At 43.6% G+C, this 23,793-nt stretch overlaps 1 protein-coding gene across 5 annotated transcripts; it reads left to right on the plus strand.

Moving 5' to 3' along the window:
- Window positions 1-1,546: 1,546 nt before the first annotated feature.
- LOC133126442 (interleukin-6 receptor subunit beta) lies at window positions 1,547-21,634 on the plus strand. 5 transcript variants are annotated; one of them, XM_061238688.1, is made up of 15 exons: window positions 1,547-1,652; window positions 4,404-4,466; window positions 5,437-5,557; window positions 7,577-7,734; window positions 8,744-8,904; window positions 9,522-9,690; window positions 12,062-12,144; window positions 12,711-12,942; window positions 13,187-13,369; window positions 14,712-14,813; window positions 16,402-16,548; window positions 17,478-17,618; window positions 18,720-18,813; window positions 20,056-20,215; window positions 20,554-21,634. In XM_061238688.1, the coding sequence occupies exons 1-15, from the start codon at window positions 1,562-1,564 to the stop codon at window positions 20,848-20,850; spliced, it is 2,202 nt and encodes a 733-aa protein (XP_061094672.1). In that variant the 5' UTR covers window positions 1,547-1,561; the 3' UTR covers window positions 20,851-21,634. The 5 variants fall into 5 exon arrangements, with proteins under 5 accessions (XP_061094672.1, XP_061094673.1, XP_061094676.1 ...); XM_061238689.1 differs by having other exon boundaries at window positions 20,056-20,155; XM_061238690.1 differs by lacking the exon at window positions 1,547-1,652 and adding an exon at window positions 1,659-4,290.
- The last annotated feature ends 2,159 nt before the right edge of the window (window positions 21,635-23,793 follow it).

A 23,793-nucleotide genomic window follows, 5' to 3' on the forward strand; every position in this document is an offset into this window, starting at 1 on the left:
TATCTTTAGTATTTGTACAGTATTTTCCACTTTTCCAGTCCTTGTGCCTATTTTCCACCTTTTCATCCTCCCCATTAAAACGACTTCATAGGACTTAGGGCATTGGCATCTTTACATTTCCTCTAAGTCCTTATTCCACGTTTGAAGACTGCTTGAATCAGACCTATCAGACGTATTTGTTTTTGGATTCAAATATTTTTCTGCACTCAGTTGATCTTGCCTGGTGCAATTGAGCTTGCCAAGAGGAGCAGAAGGCGGAGTTTGCACGTTTTGTGGGTAGTTAATTGATTCCAGTACGCCAGACAAGCTCAGTAAAATGTGTAGAAAGGTACGTATTTACGTATTTGACCCAGGTCTGGTTTGAGTCAGATGATCATTGGAGTGTAGGAACTGTTGGAGGTCAGCCTTCTGCAGTCTCTCAGCCTGGTTCATGCTGAAGTTAAATGCATGGATTTTAAAATAATAATAATACTTATTATTATTATCATTATTATTATGAAATTGACCTCAGCAGACGGGTAAGCTGTGGGCTCATTCCAATAATTTATTTTTCTCCACTTTTTTCCTTTCCTTGCTTCTAAATGGCAGTTGCTTTGTTCCCTTGGTGTCCTGCATGGGTCCATATCTCCATTTGTGTGAGGAAGTGAGGTATTTCTGAACAGGAAGTGTGTAGACGCTTAGTCCCTGAAAGCATCCAAAGATATTCAAAGAGGCCAAGATTGTGCCACAGTACAGGTGCCATGGACATTGTGTCTGTCCGCCACTAGGCAAGCTGTTAGCTATTATAAGTCACTGTCAGGTCCCCCCTCACAGCTTTAGTTGTTTTTAGTGTTTTTACTTCTTCTATGGTGGGGCCAGAGGTTCAGTCCAACAGCCTTCGTACGAGGTACCCTATTTATTTGCTGGCTTTCTGTTGGTGTTTGTTTTTTATTTGAAAGTCTTCCAGAATATTTTTAAGTAATTGTTTTTTAGTTTTCACAGGAGGATTTTGAGTGAGGGAAAGAGGGGAAACGCTGACTTTCTGTTATCCTTTTTTTCAACTTTTCTTGTTTTACCTCCATTATAATTACTATATTTTATCACAAAAAATATAAACATTGAGCCAATTCTGAACACTGGACACACACACACACACACACAAACACACACACTCATACTTCAACCGTTTCCATAAGACTGCTTATGCCTACATATGGCACACAGTGGAGTGTTGACAGTGTTACACATTTCTGTCACTGGTCGAAAATAAACATACTTTTTTTGTTGTTCAAATCAGATTGGTGATTGGTATTTTAAATCCTCTTTGAAGAAATGCAAGCAACCGCCACTTGATAAAACTTAAAGCCTTTATTTATTTAACATTCTCGGTGACTCATTTTTAATGTTGCCAAGGTGCGGTAAAATGCACAAAGTAATTGTGCAAAAATATGAAAATACAGGTATCCGTTGAACAGCAGGAGAAAAAAGGGGTTATATACCCTTTTGACCTGTAGGTGGCAGCAACAGCAGTCGTGAAAGTTTGCGTGTCATGTAGATTTCTGTTAAGATTGGCGATTGGCCAATGAGTCGCTTCATTTCCTCAGGATCGCTGGCTGGCGACACATTTCTTACAGCTGTAGAACAACCCCAACAGACCCACAACTCTGCCCAAGGTAAGGTTCTGTTCATGGGAGACTGGAAAGTGAGGAGGCTAGCTGTTGTGTAAACATTTGAACTACAGTTAGTTCAGTGAACTATTTTAAATGCTCAAAATAATGAAATGGTATTTTTTCTAAACAAAAATATTGCTGTCTGTAACCATGCTGATTTGAAAGTAAGTCTAACTTAAGTGCAACTGGAATCTATTGTGTCTCAAGTTCATCTGTAACATTAGTTTTCATGCTCAAAGTACTTTTTCAGAGCATTGTTAAATTATTCAGAACACTTTCATTTTCAGCTACTGAGTGTTTGCATTGTTCAGAATTGTATTGGCTATAAAAAAAAATGACAAATGGCAAAAACTTATTGCAGGTGCTTGAGCTACACAGATGGATTCTCAGATATACTTTTAGAAATGTTTTATCTTACTGATTCACAGTGTCAAAAGTGCTGCAGCATATTTAAACTGTTAACTGATCTATAATCGCAATATGGTATTGTCCCTATTTACATTTTTTTACATTTGACTGAGCTGCGGATTTATTGGTCAAGAAAAGAGAGGTTGGAAACTTGATTGATGGTTGGGTTTCAAGCACATTGGGGTTTCTAATAAGTAAAAATCCAACTGGCTAATGGTAATGAATAGACTCTGAATTGCGTGTTCCTCTTTGGGAGGAAAATAGGGGTAAGGTATAAATGATAATCAAAACAATATCCACACTCCAATCGGCAATGGGAATCGTGCATGAAAACGCTGTGGTTGTCAAAGATAATTGGACATTTCAGATTAGGCTAGGAACTAGATAGATAGATAGATAGATAGATAGATAGATAGATACTTTATTCATCCCGAGGGAAATTTTAGGCATTCAGTAGCTTATACATACACATATATACACACATATCTCACACACATAAAGATCAAAAGTAAAAAAATCTGAAATAAGGTGCTATGGAACTGAGCGTCTGCCAAATGCTAATAATAACTGGGCTCCGTCGTATGTTGGCCACCAATAATTATTTTTAAAATAATAATGATAAAAAAATAAAATTAAAATAAATAGTATCCCTTTGAATGATAATGATATGTGTTTTTGAATGAGAATGTAGCCTAAAAGGAAATGATAAAAATGTGCTATGACTTATAACAAGAAACCCTTGGGTACTATTTATTAATTATATCAATATTTCAGATTTTACATAAAGAAACACGCATGGAATGTTATATTTGCAATGTCAACCATTGATTAATTTTTTAAAAATTATTTAACTAGGGGTTCTTTTTCTACCAATGCTCATATTTTCATTCTGGAAGAGTTGATTTACTGTATATTAAGGCTTTATGTAGCCATAGGGACGACACACATATTTTTCAACACCTTCAAGATCCATGTATTCCATTATAATAACATTATGAAGAAGCGGAATGAATGATATTCACAAATACTCTATACCCACTGGAATACAGTATATGACAGAAATATTTCTGTGGACACGAGTTCCTTCACCCCACACAACTACCAGCAACAAACTGATAACAAACTCAGTCCTTTTAAAGAGACAGTAGTATTTAGCAATGCCAAAATGGCTGGGAAATTCAAGTGGACCTTTCATGAAACTTACTCTACCTCTGTCATTTCAGTGTTTTGTGCTTTCAAACACACACACACACACACACACACACAGTCAGTGTAGCAGATTCTGAGGATTCAAATGACTCTATTAAGCGGCGCAGTATTGTGTGTGTGTGTGTGTGTTACCAGTTCAATTCACTGCTATAGTACCCAGGAGCAACATATTTAACCTAGGGCGGCCTGTAGCGTAGTGGTTAAGGTAAAGGACTGGGACACGCAAGGTTGATGGTTCTAATCCTGGTGTAGCCACAATAAAAAAAAAAAAATCCGCACAGCCGTTGGGCACTTGAGCAAGGCCCTTAACCCTGCATTGCTCCAGGGGAGGATTGTCTCCTGCTTAGTCTAATCAACTGTACGTCGCTCTGGATAAGAGCGTCTGCCAAATGCCAATAATGTAATGTAATGTAATGTAATGTAAGTCTTTAACCCTGTTCTTGGAGATCCTTTCAACATTAATTTTGCACTCACGGTAAATGGTTGCCATTCATTTAGTGCCTTTGTCCAAAGTGTTGTGAAATTGATGCTTCTCATTCACCCATTCATACACGCACTCGCACACCAATGCCGATTGGCTGCCAACCAGCTGATCAGGAGCATTTGAGGGTTAGGTGTCTTGCTCGGGGACACTTCGACTCACCCAGGGTAGGACCGAACCGGCAACCCTCTGACCGCCAGACGACTGCTCTTACTGCCTGGGCCAATGTCGCTCATGATTCTTCAAATTAGCAGCTTAACAAGATCTCTAGCTTAATGAGGTGTGCTTTGTTAGAGTTGGAGTGAAAACCTACAGGACAGTAGATCTCCAGGAACAGGGTTTGGGCAGCCCTGCTCTAGCTGTTGAATGAGGAGTGCTTTGTTAGGTTTGGAGCGAAAAACCTGCAGGACGGTAGATCTCCAGGAGCAGTGACGCAGATTATTTGCGTCAGTGAATATGATCTCCATCTGAATGAATGGATCATCCATAGGGGAAGAAGGAGTTATGTGCTCTGCTCTGAACTGGAGTGGTAAGAAGCAAGTGGTAAGTGGTATTTCACAGGCCCAGTGCTCGTTAACAACACTTCTGTAAAGGTGCAGAGATAGGGAGGCTAATCTGTTGTTGGATCATCAACCTGGGTTTCCCCCTGACTGCAGGGAGGATGAGCTGTATCAAGGCCGCCCTCCTGGCTCTTGCTGTGGGAGTCTGCATCTCTGCAGGTAGGACGTGTTCATTCTTCATCTGTCTACCAATCTATGTGTACGTTTGTTCAGCAAGTCTACAGTGAACCATAGGTTTTGCTGGTTTAATTCTGAATGTAAGGTGAAATTGGACCCTGAGTGGGAAGTGGGAGGAGGTTGGGGTGCAGATAGATTTTGGACCAGGGTGGTGTGAATGATACTTTTCCAGTTGCCCTGTGATGACTTTCTGAGTGTTAGCCAGAGGGATACTGCTAAAAGGGTGGAAAGTGGCCTTGATTCAGGGCAGTTCAAGATGGATGGGGCCCAGAATGACCAGTTTGATAGGGTGGAGTAATACCATACTATTGGTACAGACAGTAACATAGTTAAGAAATTTTAATCAATGCCGCTATTTGAAGACACCTTTAGCAGGCAATTGAGCATTGTTTCAGACTTGGGTTGTTGGAACTGTGAAGATCAAGCCTTGGCAAAACACCCCAGTAAGCAAAAGCCAGAAACTACAGTAGATGACTATGCCAAGGGGTGGAAGTGGAAATCTAGGTTGGGAGACATAAACATTAACCTCAATATAACTGAGTATTTGCCCTGGATGTAACCTGGTTATGTCCTAGTCGACTATAAAACTTTTACTTGTAGCAAGGTTTTCCCTGGAACAACTAGATGGTGTTTCACCAAATTTTCACCAACGTTTTGCCCAAGTTCACTAGACCTGTCTGTCTCCACAGTTGAGAAGTGGCAGACATGTCAATACACTCTTGTCATCCTTGAACCATACAAAAATGAGAGGCCCTGAAGACTTAGGGTTCTTAGAATGTTTCTTTTTATTTTTTTCTAAATTCTAAGTCAGTGTTCTAGAACACCAGTAGTGATTGTTACGTCGGCATTAGAATGTTCAGTTTAGGTCATTCTAATCATAACTTTATGACCTCACACCTTAGATAATGACCTAAAGAATGAGAGTCTAATCTCTTGTCCCCTCCCTCCACAGATCCGGGGCTAACTCCCAGCGTGCCGCGGTGCGTGTTTATGTCGTTCGCAAACGTCACCTGCCAATGGGAGCCCGGCGTGAACACACCCCCAGGCACCCGTTACGTCCTGCATGTCAACGAGTAAGACACCATTTCCACCAACCACCTGCTTGTGCTCAGACTGTAGTTAATGGTCCCCTTGGCTGTCTTGACCCTGGGCAGCCACTTTGAGTTGAGCCAAAGTCAGTCTTAGGCAGTAAGGCTGACTGCTTTTCTGCCTTTTGTTACCTGACATAGGTTATTCCCCTGTTTATGTAATGCAGGGAAATGAGATCACATGGTATCATTGCATACAATATGTCGCACCTGACCACTCCCCCCCCCCCCCCCCCCCCCCCCCCCCCCCATGTCATTTGTGTGTATGTCTCAGTTCAAGTCAAAGTCAATACTCACGTGGCTTTTTGTTTTGTAGTTATCAACAGAACCCAGAATGGAAAAAACTCACATTTCCTGTCCCTTTTTGACTAGAACACTTTGAAATCGATTGTGGTCGACTGTTTGAGCAGAGGCACAGGATATCACAGCAGGATGGCACAGATAGTGTGGGAGATTAGATAGAGATTCTCTCAAAACATGCCTCGCTGGCATGTCTAGATGAGTAGATATGAGCACTGATGGAGCTTGTGAACATGTCCATGGTAAAGTTCTCAGAAAAACATTTTACGCCTCCACTATGAGTCACCTTGGAGTCCGTGGAAAAAAGTTATGATAATAATAATATATTTTATTTATATAGCACCCAAATTTATTTATCTCAAACCCAATAATACTTTACAGGGCAGAAGATAGAGAACCGCAGGCAAAGCACAAAATGTTGGTTTCAGTATCTCAGAAACTACATGGAAATGGAGTGGAATGGAAAAAACAAAAAACATCCAGTGAGCAGTAGTTCTGCGGGCAGAAACGCCTTGTTAATGAGAGATGTCAGAGGAAAAGGGCCAGACTGGTCGAAGCTGACAGTAATGCAAATAACCACGCATTACAACAGTGGTATGCAGAAGAGCATCTCAGAACACACAACGCGGCAAACCTATAAGTGGATAGGCTACAGCGTCAGAAGGCCAATAAGTCTAATAAATACCTAAGAAAGTGCTCACTGAGTGTACATTTAAAGTGTCTTCAGCCTCTTCAAAATGTAAGGCCACGGCTAATTTTGCTTGATTTCCTATTGCAAAATAAAAAAGATAATCCCATATTCCTGACCAGTACAAACTTGTAGTTTTAGCACATTTTCCATAGATCCGCCAGATCCTAAGTTCTGTATTTTTAACACTGAAAGTTCCGCCTTCCTACCACTGAGGCCAAAACATTCCAGTTACTTTGTAAAATCTGTTAACGGTCATTACCAAAGGCAATTCCGTGGTAGTCACGATTTAAGCCCTGTCATACATCACACAAAGGCCGCTGAACCACATACTGCAGTCAGGGACTCGACACGCTACTTTCACGCTCTGAACATTTCCCAAGAGCCGCCTCCCAATGTATACTGCCTGTGCGTTAAGGCATATGGAAAGAGATACCAACTTATACGACTTATTAGAGTTATTTTCTGCTGTGCTATAACCAAAGAGGTTTGACGTGCTGTGTGTTCAGAGATGCTCTTCTGCATACCACTGTTGTAATGCGTGGTTATTTGCGTTACTGTCACCTTCCTGTCAGCTTCCACCAGTCTGGCCCTTCTCCTCTGACCGCTCTCATTAACAACACTTTCACCCGCAGAACTGCTGCTCACTGGACGTTTTTTGTTTTTCACACCATTCTCTGCAAACTTCCAGAGACTGTTCTGTGTGACAATCCCAGGAGATCAGCAGTTTCTGAGATGCTCAATCCACCCTGTCTGGCGCCGACAATCATTCCACGTTCAAAGTTACTTAAATCGCATTTCTTTTGTTTTTCAGACATTTGGCTGAAAAACGGCCGAACCTCTTCACCACGTCTGCACGCTTTCATGCATTTAGTTGCTGCCACACGATTGGCTGGTGAATTATTTGCATTAACAAGCTGGTTTACCTGATGCGGCGCTCAGTGAGTGCGTGCTTCAGCGTACGTTAACGTGCGTCTGCGCATGCGCCTGGCTGAAGGACGCGTCTCTGCTTGCAGGAACGGTTTCGAGCAGCGCCTGTGTCAGACTCAGTTGGAGACTCGGTGCTCTGTGCCAATAGACAGTTTGAATTGGTACTACTGCATATGGGTGACGGCGAAGAGCGCCCATGCAGAAGCAAGCTCCCCCCACCTCTGCATCAAAGCCCTCCATGCAGGTAATCCGGTCACACTGCACAATAAGGTTCATCAATTGGCGCTCACTAATGCAGCCGTTAACATGAAGGAATGAATGATGGACAAATACATTAATTAATTGAGCATGAAATTAACTTTTCATTAGTTAAGAAGTAACTAACTATGCATATTTGTACAATATCAAACAGTACATGAGTTGATGACGTGAATTAATGATAGGCAGTGCATTATGACTGAGCTGTACAGATTAACTTCCCAGTAGGAGTTAGTTAACAACTACATTAGTTCATGCCAATTCATGGAATCTTTTTGTAAAGTGTTACCGTTTTTTTTTTTTTTTAAACATGTTGTCAACTTTAAACAGACAACAAACAAATAAAGTGAATCCTTGCATCTCTTTATTTTCGTATGTAAGTAGAAAACTGGAATCATCAGTTATTTAGTACAATAATTGCATGGCTCCTCGAATAATAATGTTTATTTAGAACACCGTATGACTACAATGTCTCCAGGCTGTGTCAGACACCACAGGGTGTGTTTGGGATGTGTTTTGCACTCATTTTGTGATGAAAATTGGTTTGCTAAATAATCTGCACACCTCGTAGATGTTGGTTGCTCTCAAATACTCTAAAAATGCATCCTCCTTTACTCAATTCAATTCAGTTAAGTTCTATTTGTTTAGTGCTTTTTCACAGCAGACTGTCCCAAAGATGTTTTAGTGAGTAGCATAAGGAAGGGGAAAATGGGAAATGCCAGCCCTGAGCCCCCAAATACTATGTGAGAAAATGACTCCCTAGTAGGAGAAAACCCTCAAACAGAGGCAAGAAAAAAACTCCCCGAAGAAATCATGTGAGGAACCCGGCTATTGGGGGATGCCCATTCTCAGCTGGCATATAGGTTAAGATGGATGGCACAGTGTCTCTCAGTCATCCTCTCCATCCGCCCCTTTCTCCCTTCCTTTCCGTCTATTGTCTTTTATTCTCCTCTATCCTCCTTCCTTCCTGCTCTTTGTGTCCGTTTTGTTCTCAGCGAAGCTCTATGCTCCGAATTTCACTGGACTGACGGCCATTTCGGGGAACGGCACGTGCCTGGAATTCCGGTGGTCTGAGCCGGAATACTTCCCCCTGACAAAGGGGCATGTGGCAGCAGGGTTGCTGGCCTACCAGCTGGAGTACAGTACAGAGGAACAGGTCAGCATCTGCCACCTCCATCTTGGCTCCAATCTCCCTCAGACTCACACATGCTTCCTGTGTGTGACATACATCATACACATATGTATACTTCCTGTGTGACATACTACATCATACACATATGTATACTTCCTGTGTGACATACTACATCATACACATAGGTACATATGTACAAAAACATCTTAAAGCTGGGATGAGCAGTGAACTAAACCGCTGTTTTTCCACACCACACTAGTATCCCATATTTCCTTTTTCATAAATGTCATTACTCTACTTCCTTTTTTCATGCCTGAAATGCTGACCACTTCCTGTTGGTGATCTATTTAAGGCACTCCAGGACTGTGAAACATTCTATCACTGCAAATAGGCATATGGCGTGTTATGTCAACGTTGATGCAGCAAGTGACATTATCATGACATACCGAGTGAAATGACACAAGGAAATGTCACTTGCTGCATCAATGTTGACATAACACTCGATTAGCCTATTTGCGATTATTGATATCAGCACTGATGAGTGCTTGTGCAGTGCTTATGGAGTAGTTATATACAGTAGCTCTTAGTGTCGCCCGTTATTTTGACCTGATATTATTGTAAAATCTCTCTCTTTACCGCAGTCCCACCCGCGTATCCTGGAGCTGGACCTGAGACGGAAAGTGCATTGTCGGTTTTCCCCGTTCACGCTCTACACCGCGCGAATCCGCTATCGTTACCACAATGACACACCGCCCCTTAGCCACTGGAGCGACTGGAGCGGCCGGCTCCAGGCTCGGACAGAGGAGGGAGGTGAGTCTGTGATACGCCGCGTAAAATGGCCGACGTCGCAGACAGGGGCCCGAACGAACGGAGAAAAGCAGAGAGGACGGAGACAGGGAAGGGAGCGCGGTGAAGAAATCGCCATGGCGGTGTGATCAAAACCACGACTCTTCGATCTTTGGCTGGGTTGCGGGTCCGAGTTTGTGCCCTGTGCCACAAGTCTAACCTGAAAACGAAAACCTGCTCCACACTGGCCCTTTTTCAGAGAAGATTGGATAACTCCTGTCGTAGGCAAAGGGGGGATCATGAATTAATAAAATATTTTATCTGATTCTTTTTCAATTACTACTCTATTCTGCATCCATTGGTCACCATGCTGTCCCATACAGCCTTCTGACACAGACTGAAAACTGAGAAAACCCCTTCTTTGAAAAGTTGGTGTTGTACACCTCTAGTCTTGATTCCAGACTTTTGATTGCCTTTGGAGTGTGGTGTTGACGTTTGTCAATATTAGGACCAGAACAGTGGCAATAACAGTCAAGAAAGACTGTTTCTTGACACCCAGCATCATCGGTTGGGGGTGTTATAGTTTGGGCATGTATGGTTGCCACAGATACTGGCAAACTGAAGTGTACAGAAGCATCTTATCAGTGAAATCAAATGCCTCCAAACTCATAGAATGACGCTTAATCTCCCAGCACTTTAAATCACTCTACTGTACCTTTATTACCTTTTCTTATTTTCAAAATCAAATCAAATCTTTATTGTCCCACAAGGAGAAATTCAACTGGAGCCAGTCACCACAGTATAATATTATTACAATAATATTCCAAAACAATAATCTAAAAACCATAAAAGAATAACCAGAAATTCATAAAAACCCAACATCCACTAAATGCCTCATGCTATACAGATCACAGGGCATAAGCCATACAGAAAAAGCAAGAACACATAAATGAAGACGAGCAGATTGTCACGGACTGAAGTGCTTTAAATGAAAGATCGCATGTACAGTCAGTTCAGCATACTAATCGCTATATGAATCAGATGTTTGCACTTGTGTTTGTGTTGTAAAGCATTCTGGATGAGTGGATCACTGTGTTCTGCCTCCTTCCTGTGCAGATCAGAGACGATCCTTTTTTTTCTTTAAGATATGTTTTTGTTTATTGCATGTTGTTTCTTGTGTATTGTATATGATTTGGCAACAGAGAAGCAGACGGATAGGAAAGAGAGAGAGAGAAATCTGTAAACTGAGAATTTAATTTATTACCACAAACGAGGCAAACGAGAGGGGGGCAGGCAGGGTGTGACAAAAGCCGACCGCCAATGATTGCAGCAAGTTTCCGTTAGGGAGGCATTTGTGCCACATTTATTTGCTTTTCCTCTTATTGGAAGCAAACTATGAAATGCCATTGAGGTTTCGTATTTGTTTGATCATCACCCTGATGCATCACAGGTCAGGGAATTGTGGGAACGTACACTACTCATTTACATACACATATTTATATGTCACTTTCGCATTAGACTCAGAATCAAGATAAGGGACTTCCTGTTCAGTTCTGGAGGACTGAAAATGGAAACCAAACGCAGCTGAAGTTTGTTTTTTTTGTTTTTTGTTTTTTTGGGGGGGTTTTTTTTTTTTTACCTCCTTGCTCATACTATATATTATGTGACCCGACAGTATATGAATAATGAAACATGACAAATTGTTTTTATGTACTGAGACCGTCTCATAGCAATCTGGCCGCAGCTGTGTTTGTCTTATACACATGGGACGCGCTACCACAATATTGCTTCCGGTGATAGCGTAACTTGGTAGCACAAGGGAACAGTGGAGTGCCGTGCGTAATATCATGCTCTATGCACTACTTTTCATCATCATACTTGTCATATTTTACCGCTGGCGTTTATTGCATTTCTGGAACTGTGACGGGCAGCGGATGAGCTCCGGCATCCTGCATTTCTCGAGTAGTAGTAGTAGTCTAGTCGCTACTCAGACACTAGCCAAAGCGACTTACAAAAGAGCGTTAGAGCTGCGGACAGGCATAACAATAAAAGTCTTTGCCCCCTGACCTGTGAGGTAATGGGAAAGAGGGGATAGCTGTAGTAGTATTTGTTTTAGCGGGTTGGAGGTGGCAGGAATGCTGTTATTAAACCAAGGGGCTGTTATTCAGCCAGGGGCAGCCTGTAGCACAGTGGCTAAGGTGCATGACTGGCATCTGGAGGGTTTGTTCCCCACTGTAGCTGCAGTAAGATCCATGCAGCTGTTGGCCCCTTGAGCAAGGCCTTGTGACCCCGCTATCCCTGCATAAATGACACCCTTGGTTCAAACGCACGCTGTGCTGTCAGTGTAATTAGAGGGTTTGTACGTGATGTCCGTGTGTGTCTCGTTCTCTCTCAGCTCCCTCTATCCAACCGCAGCTCTGGAGGCTGATAGAGAGAGTGCGGGTAAAGGACCGGAGACAAGTCACTTTGCTTTGGAAGGTGAGATGGCAATGGCTGCTTCCCCCCGACAATTATTTTATTGAATTAATAAATTGATAATGTTCAACTTGAGGTCATGGCAACACTTTTGTCTCCTGCTACTGAGAATTGGAACCACTTTTGATGCATATTCTTTTTTAATTCTGTACTTTGGTTTCCTCTGATATTTTGGCAAAAGCCAGAATCTTCTTAGTAAATAAGGCTCATTCAGAATACAGACCTTAATGCTCAGTTCCGATTTTTTGTACCGATCTAACAGACTGTTCAAGAGCAACCCAACAATTTTGGTCTCGTGATAAGACTTAAGATTTTTTTTCTCTCAAGTAGAAAATATTAGCTTGTTTTAAGTAGAGAATTGAGAAGATACAACTTGTTGTGGGTTTATTTTTTCTGTTCATGCTGTTCTGTTAACATCCAAACTATGTCACATATAAGGGATCAGCACTAATGGACCGCCAGAATGGTAGACCAGTTGCCAAACCCAACAGAGGCTCAAAGGCTGCTGATTTGTCGGGGTGTTAAGAATAGGAAATCAGTCTTTTTTTGTTTTTTTTCCTGCGGTGCAGCCGTTGCCGAAGAGCCAGGCGAACGGCGTAATTTCAGGCTACCGCGTGTGGTGCTGGAAAGAGCCGGCCCAAACCGAGCTGGACCCCGGGGGGTGCCGTGACCTGCTCCCCTCGCAGACGTCCTGCCAGCTACTCCTCCCGCCCCAGCGCTGCTCCTGCGCTCTGTCCGCCGGCAACTCCGCAGGCCAGTCCCCCGCCGCGGTCGTGACCATTCCCAGCGCCACGCACAAAGGTAAGCTCCGCCCCTTCCTGCCGCCTCATCAGAACGACGAGTCAGAAACTACGTCATGAAACGGTCTCCTTGGGTCTTTTTTTTTTCTTTTTTTTTTGGAATGTTTTTCTCAACATTCTAAGTCGGTGTTCTAGAACACAGTGTTCCAAAAGAGCATCGGGCGGTCGTGGTTTCGCAACACTTACGAGAGCGGCAGATGTTCTCGCTGGTTGAGGTGCGGCGGCGTTTCGTTGCTCTCCCGCAGAGACGCGGAGCCCGGTGGCCTTCCGCGTGGGCGCGCTGGACGACTTCACGCTGACGGTGCTCTGGGACCCCGTCCCGTCGGCCAGCGGGTTCGTGGTGGAGTGGAGAGCGGCGTCCGATCCCCCGCCCCGCTGGCCTCGCTGGAGGAAGCTGGGACCTCACTGCAGCGGCGTGAACGTCTCCGGTGAGAACGTCCTTCCTGTTCGCCACTTCTTGTTCACCACTTCCTGTCACGCCTCAGCTGCTCTCACTAACGATCACACTTCAGCAATTGGCAATTGAAAAGCTATATACATAACGCCATCCCCTGGTCAATGGTGACATAATCCCACCCACAACAACAGCATGTCGTCAGTCACAAGGAAATGTTGGCGCCCCAACTGACCAGATCCTCCATGTGGAGGACTGCACACAAAATACGAACCCGTTCTGCCATTAGAACAGCATACATGCATGGTTGTTCATCTGCCTTTAGGTTACAAGCAAGTGTTGAACAGTACAAATAATAGTTGTGTCGTGGATTATATTCATGAAGGTTTTATGTTCTGTTCTTTCTAGAAGGTCACACATGTACGTGTAAACTATAATTTCGGCGAATATCAGTGACTCACTCCTGACTTCTGCAAAGTGGGGTGTGCATCGTTTTGTGGTTTCATATTTCCTGAAAGGCGTCGTCATAGCGATGGCATTATCATGAGAATGGATCCCACGGTACTGTGGCTGAAGAAGCATGTGACGTGATATTCAATGTGTTGATCGACTTTGGTGGCAAAACAAATACATGATCTATTTATTCACACAACTTTCAAAAAAATAAGTGTTGTGTCCTTGTTTTGTCTCAGTATTAATCTATTCAACATGTCAAAACTTGGTTTCACATCGAAAAAAACAAAGACCAGCCTGACGGGAATTGAAAAGGTTTTTTAGTCATGTCTTCGATAAAGGAACAATTTTTTTGTTTGAGGTTTTGATTCCTCGTGGGTTTATTCATTTATTTTTAAACTGACTACTTCTGGATAGGTGATTGTTTGTCATTCTGGTCAAAGGTTACTTCTCTTAATTGAGTGTCACATCCCCCAAGAGGTAAGATGAAAACACACATAGCCGCGTTCCATCATCTTCATCATCATCATCATTGGCATTTGGCAGACGCTCTTATCCAGAGCGACGTACAGTTGATTAGACTAAGTAGGAGACAATCCTGGAGCAATGCAGGGTTAAGGGCCTTGCTCAAGGGCCCCACGGCTGTGCAGATCTTATTGTGGCTACACCGGGATTAGAACCACCGACCTTGCGTGTCCCAATCATTTACCTTAATGCAGAGGCTACGACGTGTAGTTACATTTCTGGGGAGGTGCGCATCAGAGGCTACGCTGTAGGGAAAGCGGCTATGCGTAGGCTAGGCCTGCATTTTTAACCCTTTTTTCATTCTCTGCGGCATGCACTTTTTCTGGAAAGAGCCTCGAATAAGTATTTATGTCTGGAGCGTAAGAGTGGGTGGGCATGACTTCCTATCCCTGTTTCAGAGGGGGTGAGGCCGAAGGAGGGCTACGCCGTGTCTGTGAGGGCGGAGTTTGGCGCGGAGGCGGGGCCAGGATGGTCAGTACTGGTGTACACCAGGCAGGGAGGTGAGAGTCTCCTCTTTCCTGTCTCCTTTCCCACCCGTTCCAGCATATTCTCCTCTTTCCAGCTCCCAGAGTTTTATCCGGCTTAGTTTTGGGGCAGGGGTGCACAACCGCCGTCCACCGAATTTCAGGATTCCGCCCATAATTATTTACCCCTTTAAAGAGCACATGTTTTTCGAATGTTTGTTTTCTTGAACTTTATTGTCTTCATTGGCCAGTAGTGATTGTTACCGCTAAGAACATTCTAATCCAATGTTTGTGAACGCAGACTTTAAAATGTTAATTGGCCCATTTATTTGAATTGGGCATGCAGAATTTCCTTGTTGAGAATGTTTTACTCTGGCCTGACGTAAGTGAATAGGACAGCGCATACAGCTGTTTGGAAAATTAAACCTGAATAACTGGATACACACTGGAGCTCCAGGACTGGAGTTGTGTGTCTTGGCTCTATACACTCATGCCAATGAACGCGACATGCCTGGATATTTTACTACATGAAATATATTGCCACCTACAGACTTTAAGATAACTTTTTGAAATGACAACAGAAAATGTTAAGAGAGATAAGATATCTAAATACACCAGAGATAAATGTCAAACTTTTCCAGCTTTATTGGTGCGGATATCGCTGGAATGAATGTGTGTGGTTTCTGCCGAACTCAGAAAAACACTTGAATTCCTGGTTACCCACACAAAGTAAATACCACAACAACGGATCAACTGATTGATCAATGTTTGCTTAATTAAGCCAAATACATATGTCCCCTATTCCATATCTATATATATATATATACGGTATACCTAAATGTGTATGTGCGTGTGTTTGAGTATGTATATGCAAATGTGTGGCTATGTAAATATCTATGGCTATGAATGTGTGGGTTCATGTTTGCAAATATATAAATGTTTGTTTCTGCATGCACAGTACTGTATCCCTGATGATACAAAAATAAAACCTGTGGCCCTGCAAATTTTGTGGCCGGCATGATAAATTTCCATAATTCTGCCCCCTTTTGTGTCTTTGCGTGTTACGTCTGCGCCTCGGATGCATTTTGATTTTATTTTTTGTAAAATAGATTTTCACTCTTTTCATTCTTTGTATATTTGTGTTTTTGCTCTTGAACGCCTCTGTAGCATAAGAATGTCTGACTACTATTGAGTATACAAGCTGTATACAAGTTGTGTAGTAGGCGAGTGTGGATTCTATCACGGCCTAAGTTCTTCAAGCAGCGCCTCTCCCCGTCCCTCCCTACCTCCCTGTGAACCTTAATTGTTGTCTCTGTGATGTGCTTTGTGTATCGGTATTTTTAGTTGGCTAGGTAAGCAGTGTTTGGATAGTTCACTTTGGTCACTTTTGCTCTGTTTGTTTGTTTATTTGTTCTCAAAAAAAAAAAAAAAAAAAAAAAGGCCCTGGTCCTTATCTTTGTTGTATAGGTAGCAGTTGAAATTGTGAAATTGTACTTCCCTCTAGGGTCTTTCAGCGCACTTATCCCTGGTTATGGGTATGCACTTTGTTGTACGTCGCTCTGGATAAGAGCGTCTGCCAAATGCCAATAATGTAATGTAATGTAAAGTCTCCCGTGCTCGTCAGCACCCTCTGCTGGCCCGAGGCTGCATGTGGCAGAGCTCGGGAGCAGGAGTGTGTTTCTGCAGTGGGATCCCATACCCCTGGAGCAGAGGCACGGATTTGTACGCAACTACACCCTCTACTGTGAGAGCAACGACCACGACTCCAGGCGTGAGTGTGCCTCCCCCCTTCCCCTCTCCCTGTCGTAGCGGGGTGTTTGTGTTTGTGCAGTGGGATCTTCTACCAGTACCACACATATATCATCCTCTTTTTCTTGTGTGTGTGTGTGTGTGTTTATGTGTGTATGTATGCATGTGTCTGTGCGTGCGCGTGCACTATGTGCATGTGTATGTGTGTGTACGTACACGCGCACTGTCTGTGTGTGTGTGTGTGTGTTTGTGTATGCACTGTGTATGTGCGGGCCTGTGTGTGTGTGTGTGTGTGTGTGTGTGTGTGTGTGTGTGTGTGTATGTGTATGTGCTGTGTATGTTTGGGCCTGCGTGTGTGTGTGTGTGTGTGTGTGTATGCACTGTGTATGTGCGGGTGTGTGTGTGTGTGTGTGTGTGTGTATGTGCTGTGTATGTTTGGGCCTGCGTGTGTGTGTGTGTGTGTGTGTGTGTGTATGCACTGTGTATGTGTGTGTGTGCGTGTGTGCGTGTGTGTGTGTGTGTGTGTGTGTGTGTGTGTGTGTGTGTATGCACTGTGTATGTGCGTGTGTGCGTGTGTGCGTGTGTGCGTGTGTGTGTGTGTGTGTGTGTGTGTGTATGCACTGTGTATGTGCGTGTGTGCGTGTGCGTGTGCGTGTGTGTGTGTGTGTGTGTGTGTGTGTATGTGTGTGTATGTGTATGTGCTGTGTATGTTTGGGCCTGCGTGTGTGTGTGTGTGTATGCACTGTGTATGTGCGGGTGTGTGTGTGTGTGTGTGTGTGTGTGTGTGTGTGTGTGTGTGTATGTGCTGTGTATGTTTGAGCCTGCGTGCGTGCGTGCGTGCGTGCGTGTGTGTGTGTGCGTGTGTCTATGCGCTGTGTACGTGCGGGCCTGCGTGTGTGCTCTTTGCGTGTGTCCTTGTGCGTGTTTGCATGTGCACGTGTACGTGCGCAGGGTGCAGACCCACGGTAGTCCCAGAACACCAGCGGCAGTGCCAGCTGAGCGATCTCTCCGGGGTGTACAGTCTCTACATGACGGCCAGCACCGACGCAGGGCAGGGGGCTGCCGGCCCTCCGCTGTCTGTGGTCGTCAAAGGTGAGAGCCGACGGGAAGCCCCCCCACTCCTCACAACTACTATCTGATTCAGATTCCAGTCCTACTTAGATACGCTGCAGTCCATAAGTATTTGGACAGTGACACTGTAAAAAAAAAAAAAAAATTTAAAAAGGTTTTCACTCTGTACTCCAGTGAACAGTTGAAATTAAATGATCACTTTGCGGTTGAAGTGCATTTAGTTTCAGGGTTTTTACATTGATATTGGCTGATCTGTGTAGGAATTATAGCCCTTTTTCATTGTCAGTATAATAACATTAATATACCACATGGTCTCAGATCTCCAGGAACAGGGTTGGGCAGCCCTGCTCTTGCTGTTGAATGAGGTGTGTTTTGTTAGGTTTTGGAGTGAAAACCTACAGGATGGTAGATCTTCATGAACAGGGTTGGGCAGCCCTGCTCTTGCTGTTGAATGAGGTGTGTTTTATTAGGGTTGGAGTGAAAACCTACAGGACTGTAGATCTCCGGGAACAGGGCATGATAAAGAGTGTGCTGTTCCTTGCGATGCTGTCGATATACCAAATTCCCATGCACCTAATTCAAAAGACCTGATTCAACTAATACAGTAGTCATTGCCTTTTATTAAGACGTTGATTCGCTGAATCCGGTGTTTTGGTGCTGGGCTGGCCCTAAAGGCAGCACAAGTCCCGTCCTACTCAGAATAATGTGGGAACCCCTGATGCAAGCCATATAAACTGCCCAGTGAAAACAGCTCGAAAGTGCAATTAGTGACTTCATCCATAGTTTTCAGTATTAATTGCTTGCTAATGGTATGTTGAATGCATACCAATGTGGACTTGTTTTGTTTGTGTTTGTTTGTTTTGTGTGTGTGTGTGCACATGCGTGCATATATGTGTGTGTGTGTTTATGTCTGTGCATGTGTGAGCGTGTGTGTGCGCATGTGTGTGTGTGTGTGTGTGTGTGTGTGTGTGTGTGTGTGTGTGTGTATGCACTGTGTATGTGCGGGCCTGTGTGTGTGTGTGTGTGTGTGTGTGTGTGTGTCTGTTTGCATATACGTGTGCGTCCTTGTGGGTTTGTGTGTGTCTGTGCGTGTGCGTGCGTGTGCGTGTGCGTGTATTCCAGGATACACCGTTTCAGCGGGGACCATTCTCAGCTGCAGTATCCTTCCCCTCCTGACTGGGATGGTCCTTTTCTTCTGTCTGAGATGGAGACAGAGGTGAGACGCCCAGCAGTGGTGAGACCACAAACTCTACAGCAATGGTAACCAACCCTGGAGATCTACTGTACCAATCCTGTAGGTTTTCACCCCAAACATAACAGAGACCATCTCATTCAACAGCTGCAGATCGGATTGGCTGAGTCAGTAGAGTGAAGTTAGGGTTGAAATGAAAACGGTAGATCTGAAATGAAAACAGGGTTGGGCAGCCCCGCTCTAGTTGTTGAGTGGGGTGTGCTTTGTTTGGGTTGGAGCGAAAACCTACAAGGACGGTAGATCTCCAGGAACAGGGCTGCTCTACAGGGACACTGAATGCTGGGGGCCTGTTCATCACACTTAATCATCACACAAAACTCACTCATTCATTACATTACATTACATTACATTACATTACATTATATTATTGCGATTTGGCAGACGCTCTCATCCAGAGCGACGTACAGTTGATTTGACTAAGCAGGAGACAATCCTCCCCTGGACCAATGCAGGGTTAAGGGCCTTGCTCAAGGGCCCAACGGCTGTGCGGATCTTAATGTGGCTACACCGGGATTAGAACCATCGACCATCCCAGTCTTTTACCTTAACCGCTACGCTACAGGCCGTCCCACTCACTACACTATCACACAGTACTCACTCACTTAGTCACTTGTGTTTTTAGCCCATGTTTATGTGGAACAGCAGGTCAAGACTTGCATGCTAACGTTGCTCAATGTTTTCTCATGAGTTCCCCCATCCCCCTGTATGGGAACCAGCTTAGACCAGTGTGTTGGAGGACATGTAACTTAGTCAGCCAGCTGTGCTGTAGCCTGAAGTGTTTTGACTGCATAAAACAGTGGGATTAATAACAGACCTGAAATAACGATGAAGAACGCATCACACACACTCAGAGGAAAAGGCTCCTCTATGTCTCTATGTCTCTGTAGGGGAACTCTATCTAGTTCAAGGGTTCTTTGTTTGTTTTTTAATACCGTTTTATTTTATTTACATATAGTTTTCAATATTTCATTTCTGCAAGAGGGGTGTTTGTGTTTCATGTATTGTAGGATAAAACACAATTTCCTTCATTTCTCCTGCAGGTTAAAGCATACTTTCTGGTGTGTGTGTGCGTGCGTGCGTGCGTGCGTGCGTGCGTGCGTGTGGAATAAAGCACACTTTCTGCAGTGTGTGTGTTTGTGTTTATTTGTCCTGTAGAATAAAGCACACTTTCTGGAGTGTGTGTGTTTGTGTTTATTTCTCCTGTAGAATAAAGTACACTTTCTGGCCGTGGGTGCCAGACCCCTCCCAGAGCAGCCTCTCTCTGTGGATCAGTGGTAAGGCACCAGTGGACAAGATGGAGGCCAAGGTGAGAATGGGCCCTGGGGAAGATGCCTATCCTTCTTCTTCTTCTTCTCAGCAAGAAAAGGTCAGCGCATTTTTTTCGGAAAGCCTGACATAGTGTATGGATGGACATATGGGTCCACCTCTCCCTATCTACCCCGTCTGTAACTGATGTGGCTTCGAACTGACGTTTGAAGGAGAAAGGGCATTCCATTTGCCTCATTCACGTTTTCCTGTTTAATTTGTTTTAGCCTTTTCTAGCTTCTCCCGATGGGTGGAGCTAAGAGTAGAAAAAAGAGGAGAAAAATCTCTCTATCTATCTATCAATCATTCTGTCTCTGTCTCTTTTTTATTTTGGTAATTAAAAAATGCATACACTTATATACAGAAACTTATATACTCTTGATATGTTTCTGCAACCAGGAATCAAAAGATCCACATGCTTGGAGCTCCACCAATAAGGAGCTGCTGTTCGACTCTGAGCCCCACCTCAGTGTTTTAGACTCTGTGAAGCTTCCCATTGGCCTCCACGACCCTCCGTGGCCCGGCTCAGGCCAATCGGTGAGCGGGAATGCTCAGGCCCTCCCTCTTCTCGGCCAGTACGTGAGGCATGCGTTTGTACGGGATGGGGCGTGGCCCGCTCCCCCTCCATCCTCAGCAGACACCCCGTACACCTTTCTGGTTGCCACGGAAACCCAGGAACAGGGAACTGGGTTTTAAATCGCTAACATGAAGAAGCTCTGTATATATACACTCACTGAGCACTTTATTAGGTATTTATTAGGCTTATTTTTTTACACTTCTACTGCTGTAGCCTATCCACTTAGAGTTATTATGCGTTGCATGTTCAGAGATGCTCTTCTGCATACCACTGTTGTAATGTGTGGTTATTTGCGCGATTGATAGAGTAAAAATGTTCCTAATAAAGTGGTCTGTGAGAGTGTATATATACTGTGGAGCGAGGTAATATTTCATTCAAATATGTTTTCAGTGTATTCCGCTTCCATAGGGAACCGCAGCGTTGAATCCCATTTAGTTGTAAGGCAGGTGTTCTCGTGTGTTCCGTCCTCGGGCAGAGTGTGATGCAGTAGCCATGTACAGCCTGGCTTTGCACAGCAGATGTGGAGCAGGTCAAATTATAATTCATTGAATGTAATGTCACTTTTGGTCACTGAAAGCAATGGAGTTCACTGAAATACGACTGACTTTGTACATGAAAAAATAATTCCAAAAAACCCATTTTCCAGGTTTTAAATATATTTATTTATGTATGCTATTGGAAAACATGTAGGTTACCTTATTGTTTTCAGTGTAAATATGTGAATTCATTCATTTCCTTCAGTTGTCTATATTTTTTCCAAATAATGAATTCATGAAATTGTTTTTCTTTTCTTGTTATTGAGGTGTGTTTTTGTTTTAGTTTGGAAAAATAAAATATGTTGTTTTGGTTTTGACAGGCAGCTTTTCTGTAAAAAGAAATAAAATGGAATTGAATTGAACTGAATTATGTTTTGCTCTGCCAATTCATTAACCTACAGTATTAACTACATTATTAGCAACTACCCTCGTCATGACTACCTTCAGGCACTAGAGAGCGCCATTCGATCTGTCAAAAATACTGACCTATTGCAAAGCGACCCTAGGTGGAGAGTGCACTAAATATTTCAGTACCACTGTCAGATACTTATGTTTTTAATCAACACGTCATCACAAGCATTAGCTATGGTGAAAAGCTGAAATATTCTTCCATAAAGTCATAGATCCTCCCTTTCCGGGGGGGGGGGGGGGTTCAATATTGAATATTGCACAATATTCAACAATACTTTCTCAACTCAGCCCATTTGTTAGTGCAGAATCCCATAAAAAAAAGTGCAGAGAAAAGCACTGGCAGCACTCTAGAAAAGAGTAAAACATGGACTGCACTCTGGAAAAGAGTTAAAACACGGACTGAACTCTCTAGAAAAGAGTAAAACGTGGACTGAACTCTCTTGAAAAGAGTAAAACATGGACTGCACTCTCTTGAAAAGAGTAAAACATGGACTGCACTCTCGAAAAGAGTAAAACATGGACTGAACTCTCTTGAAAAGAGTAAAACATGGACTGCACTCTCTCGAAAAGAGTAAAACATGGACTGCACTCTCTAGAAAAGGGTAAAAAACGGACTGAACTCTCTAGAAAAGAGTAAAACACGGACTTGAGCCGGTCACTGTTAGGACCACGGCCCGGTTTGCAGTATTAACAGCGATTGTCCCCTGTTGGGAGTCTCAGGCCCCCGTCGGGGTCAGAGTTCAATGTTGCAAGGCCTTCGGAATCCCTGACAAAGGCCAGCTTTGTCTCCACAGAGACAGGCTGCGCAGTGTCACGGCAGCCCCGCGCTCCCTCCTCCGTGAAACAAAAACACCGAAGAGACGCTGGCCGAGAGCCAGGGATGAGCGCACAGCGGGAGCAGAGCAGAGACACGGAGAGCGGCGCTGATGCAGAGCGTTTAGAGGACAGACCCGGGTCACGTGCGTCAGCGCTTTCGGGTTCAAACCGTCTTTCCGCGCTCGGTTGATCTCGCCCGGTACAGACGAGCCAACCGAGAGGACCAGAAGGCAGGGTCTGCGCATTCCGGGAGAGTATTTCATAGGTTCCAATACACCCGGCACAGACAAGTGTTTGAATGCAAAGCGATTACGCATTTGAACCCGGGTCTGATCCGGAACGTCGCGGAAGATTCCGGTTAGATTCCCGTTCGGTTGTGAGATAACCCTACGGTGAGAATGTTGACAGTCACAGGATATTTCATATTTCAAAGTCATAAAAAGATGATGTTTCAGGCATGTCTTGTACACACTTACTGTCATCATCCCCAGATGGTTTTAATAATAATAATAATAATATACTTTATTTAAACTCAATAGCATCATAGGTCAAGACATTGAAATGAAAAGAAAACATTAAAATGACAGACCTCTTTTCATGATGGTCGAGTTGAATGCACTCATAAAACACATAAGTGTCAAAAATAAAGAGCACTCTGAATGAACGTGCTGATAACATGAACACTGCCAACATTCCTGATCAAATTAACACAAATAACCATCCACATTTAATTTTTTACTTGATTAGCTAAATTGAGTGTTTCTCCCTGTGAGTCACAGTTAAGGGGACTTCCAGAGAAAATTCCCAGTTGACATTCCAGCTAGCTATTTTTGATTCTCAGAACATTCCCTGAACATGAGGGGGAAAATGGATTCACAGCACAAAGCACACCGTATCCAATTAGTGCTGGGAATCCATCTTTCCCAAAAATAGCTGGATTGGCAGCGGGGAATTTTCTCTCTGCCCTTACCTCAGTTCTTCTCCACGTCTGGAATGACAGGTATCCCATCACTCACTCGTCTCCTTCGCTAGCCAAAATTGAGGAGCTGCATTATATTTCATATTTACATTGCCCTCCATTACATTTGCTCTGTACTCCACAATTTGTGATTTGTAATTTTAAAAAATAATTAAAGAAAATCATTATTTCTCCTGACAAATATTGCTGGTGAAACCAATGGAAAAAAATATTCAGGAGAAACAATTGTTTTTGTATCTACTGCATATCTGGCAGCAGCAACGGTGGCTTGCAAATATATATGAAATATATTTGGAAATTTCAATGCTTGTTTCATCTAA

This window comes from Conger conger, chromosome 4, assembly GCF_963514075.1.
Source record: "Conger conger chromosome 4, fConCon1.1, whole genome shotgun sequence".
In the NCBI taxonomy this organism is placed as follows: Eukaryota; Metazoa; Chordata; class Actinopteri; order Anguilliformes; family Congridae; genus Conger; species Conger conger.

Bases quoted from the DNA above. Each gene is read 5' to 3' on its own strand.
- LOC133126442 (XM_061238688.1), top strand. From the start codon at position 1,562: ATGAGTCGCTTCATTTCCTCAGGATCGCTGGCTGGCGACACATTTCTT. The intron at 18,814-20,055 runs GTGAGACGCCCA...TTTCTCCTGTAG, and splicing joins TGTCTGAGATGGAGACAGAG to AATAAAGTACACTTTCTGGC. The intron at 20,216-20,553 runs GTCAGCGCATTT...TTCTGCAACCAG, and splicing joins CTTCTTCTCAGCAAGAAAAG to GAATCAAAAGATCCACATGC.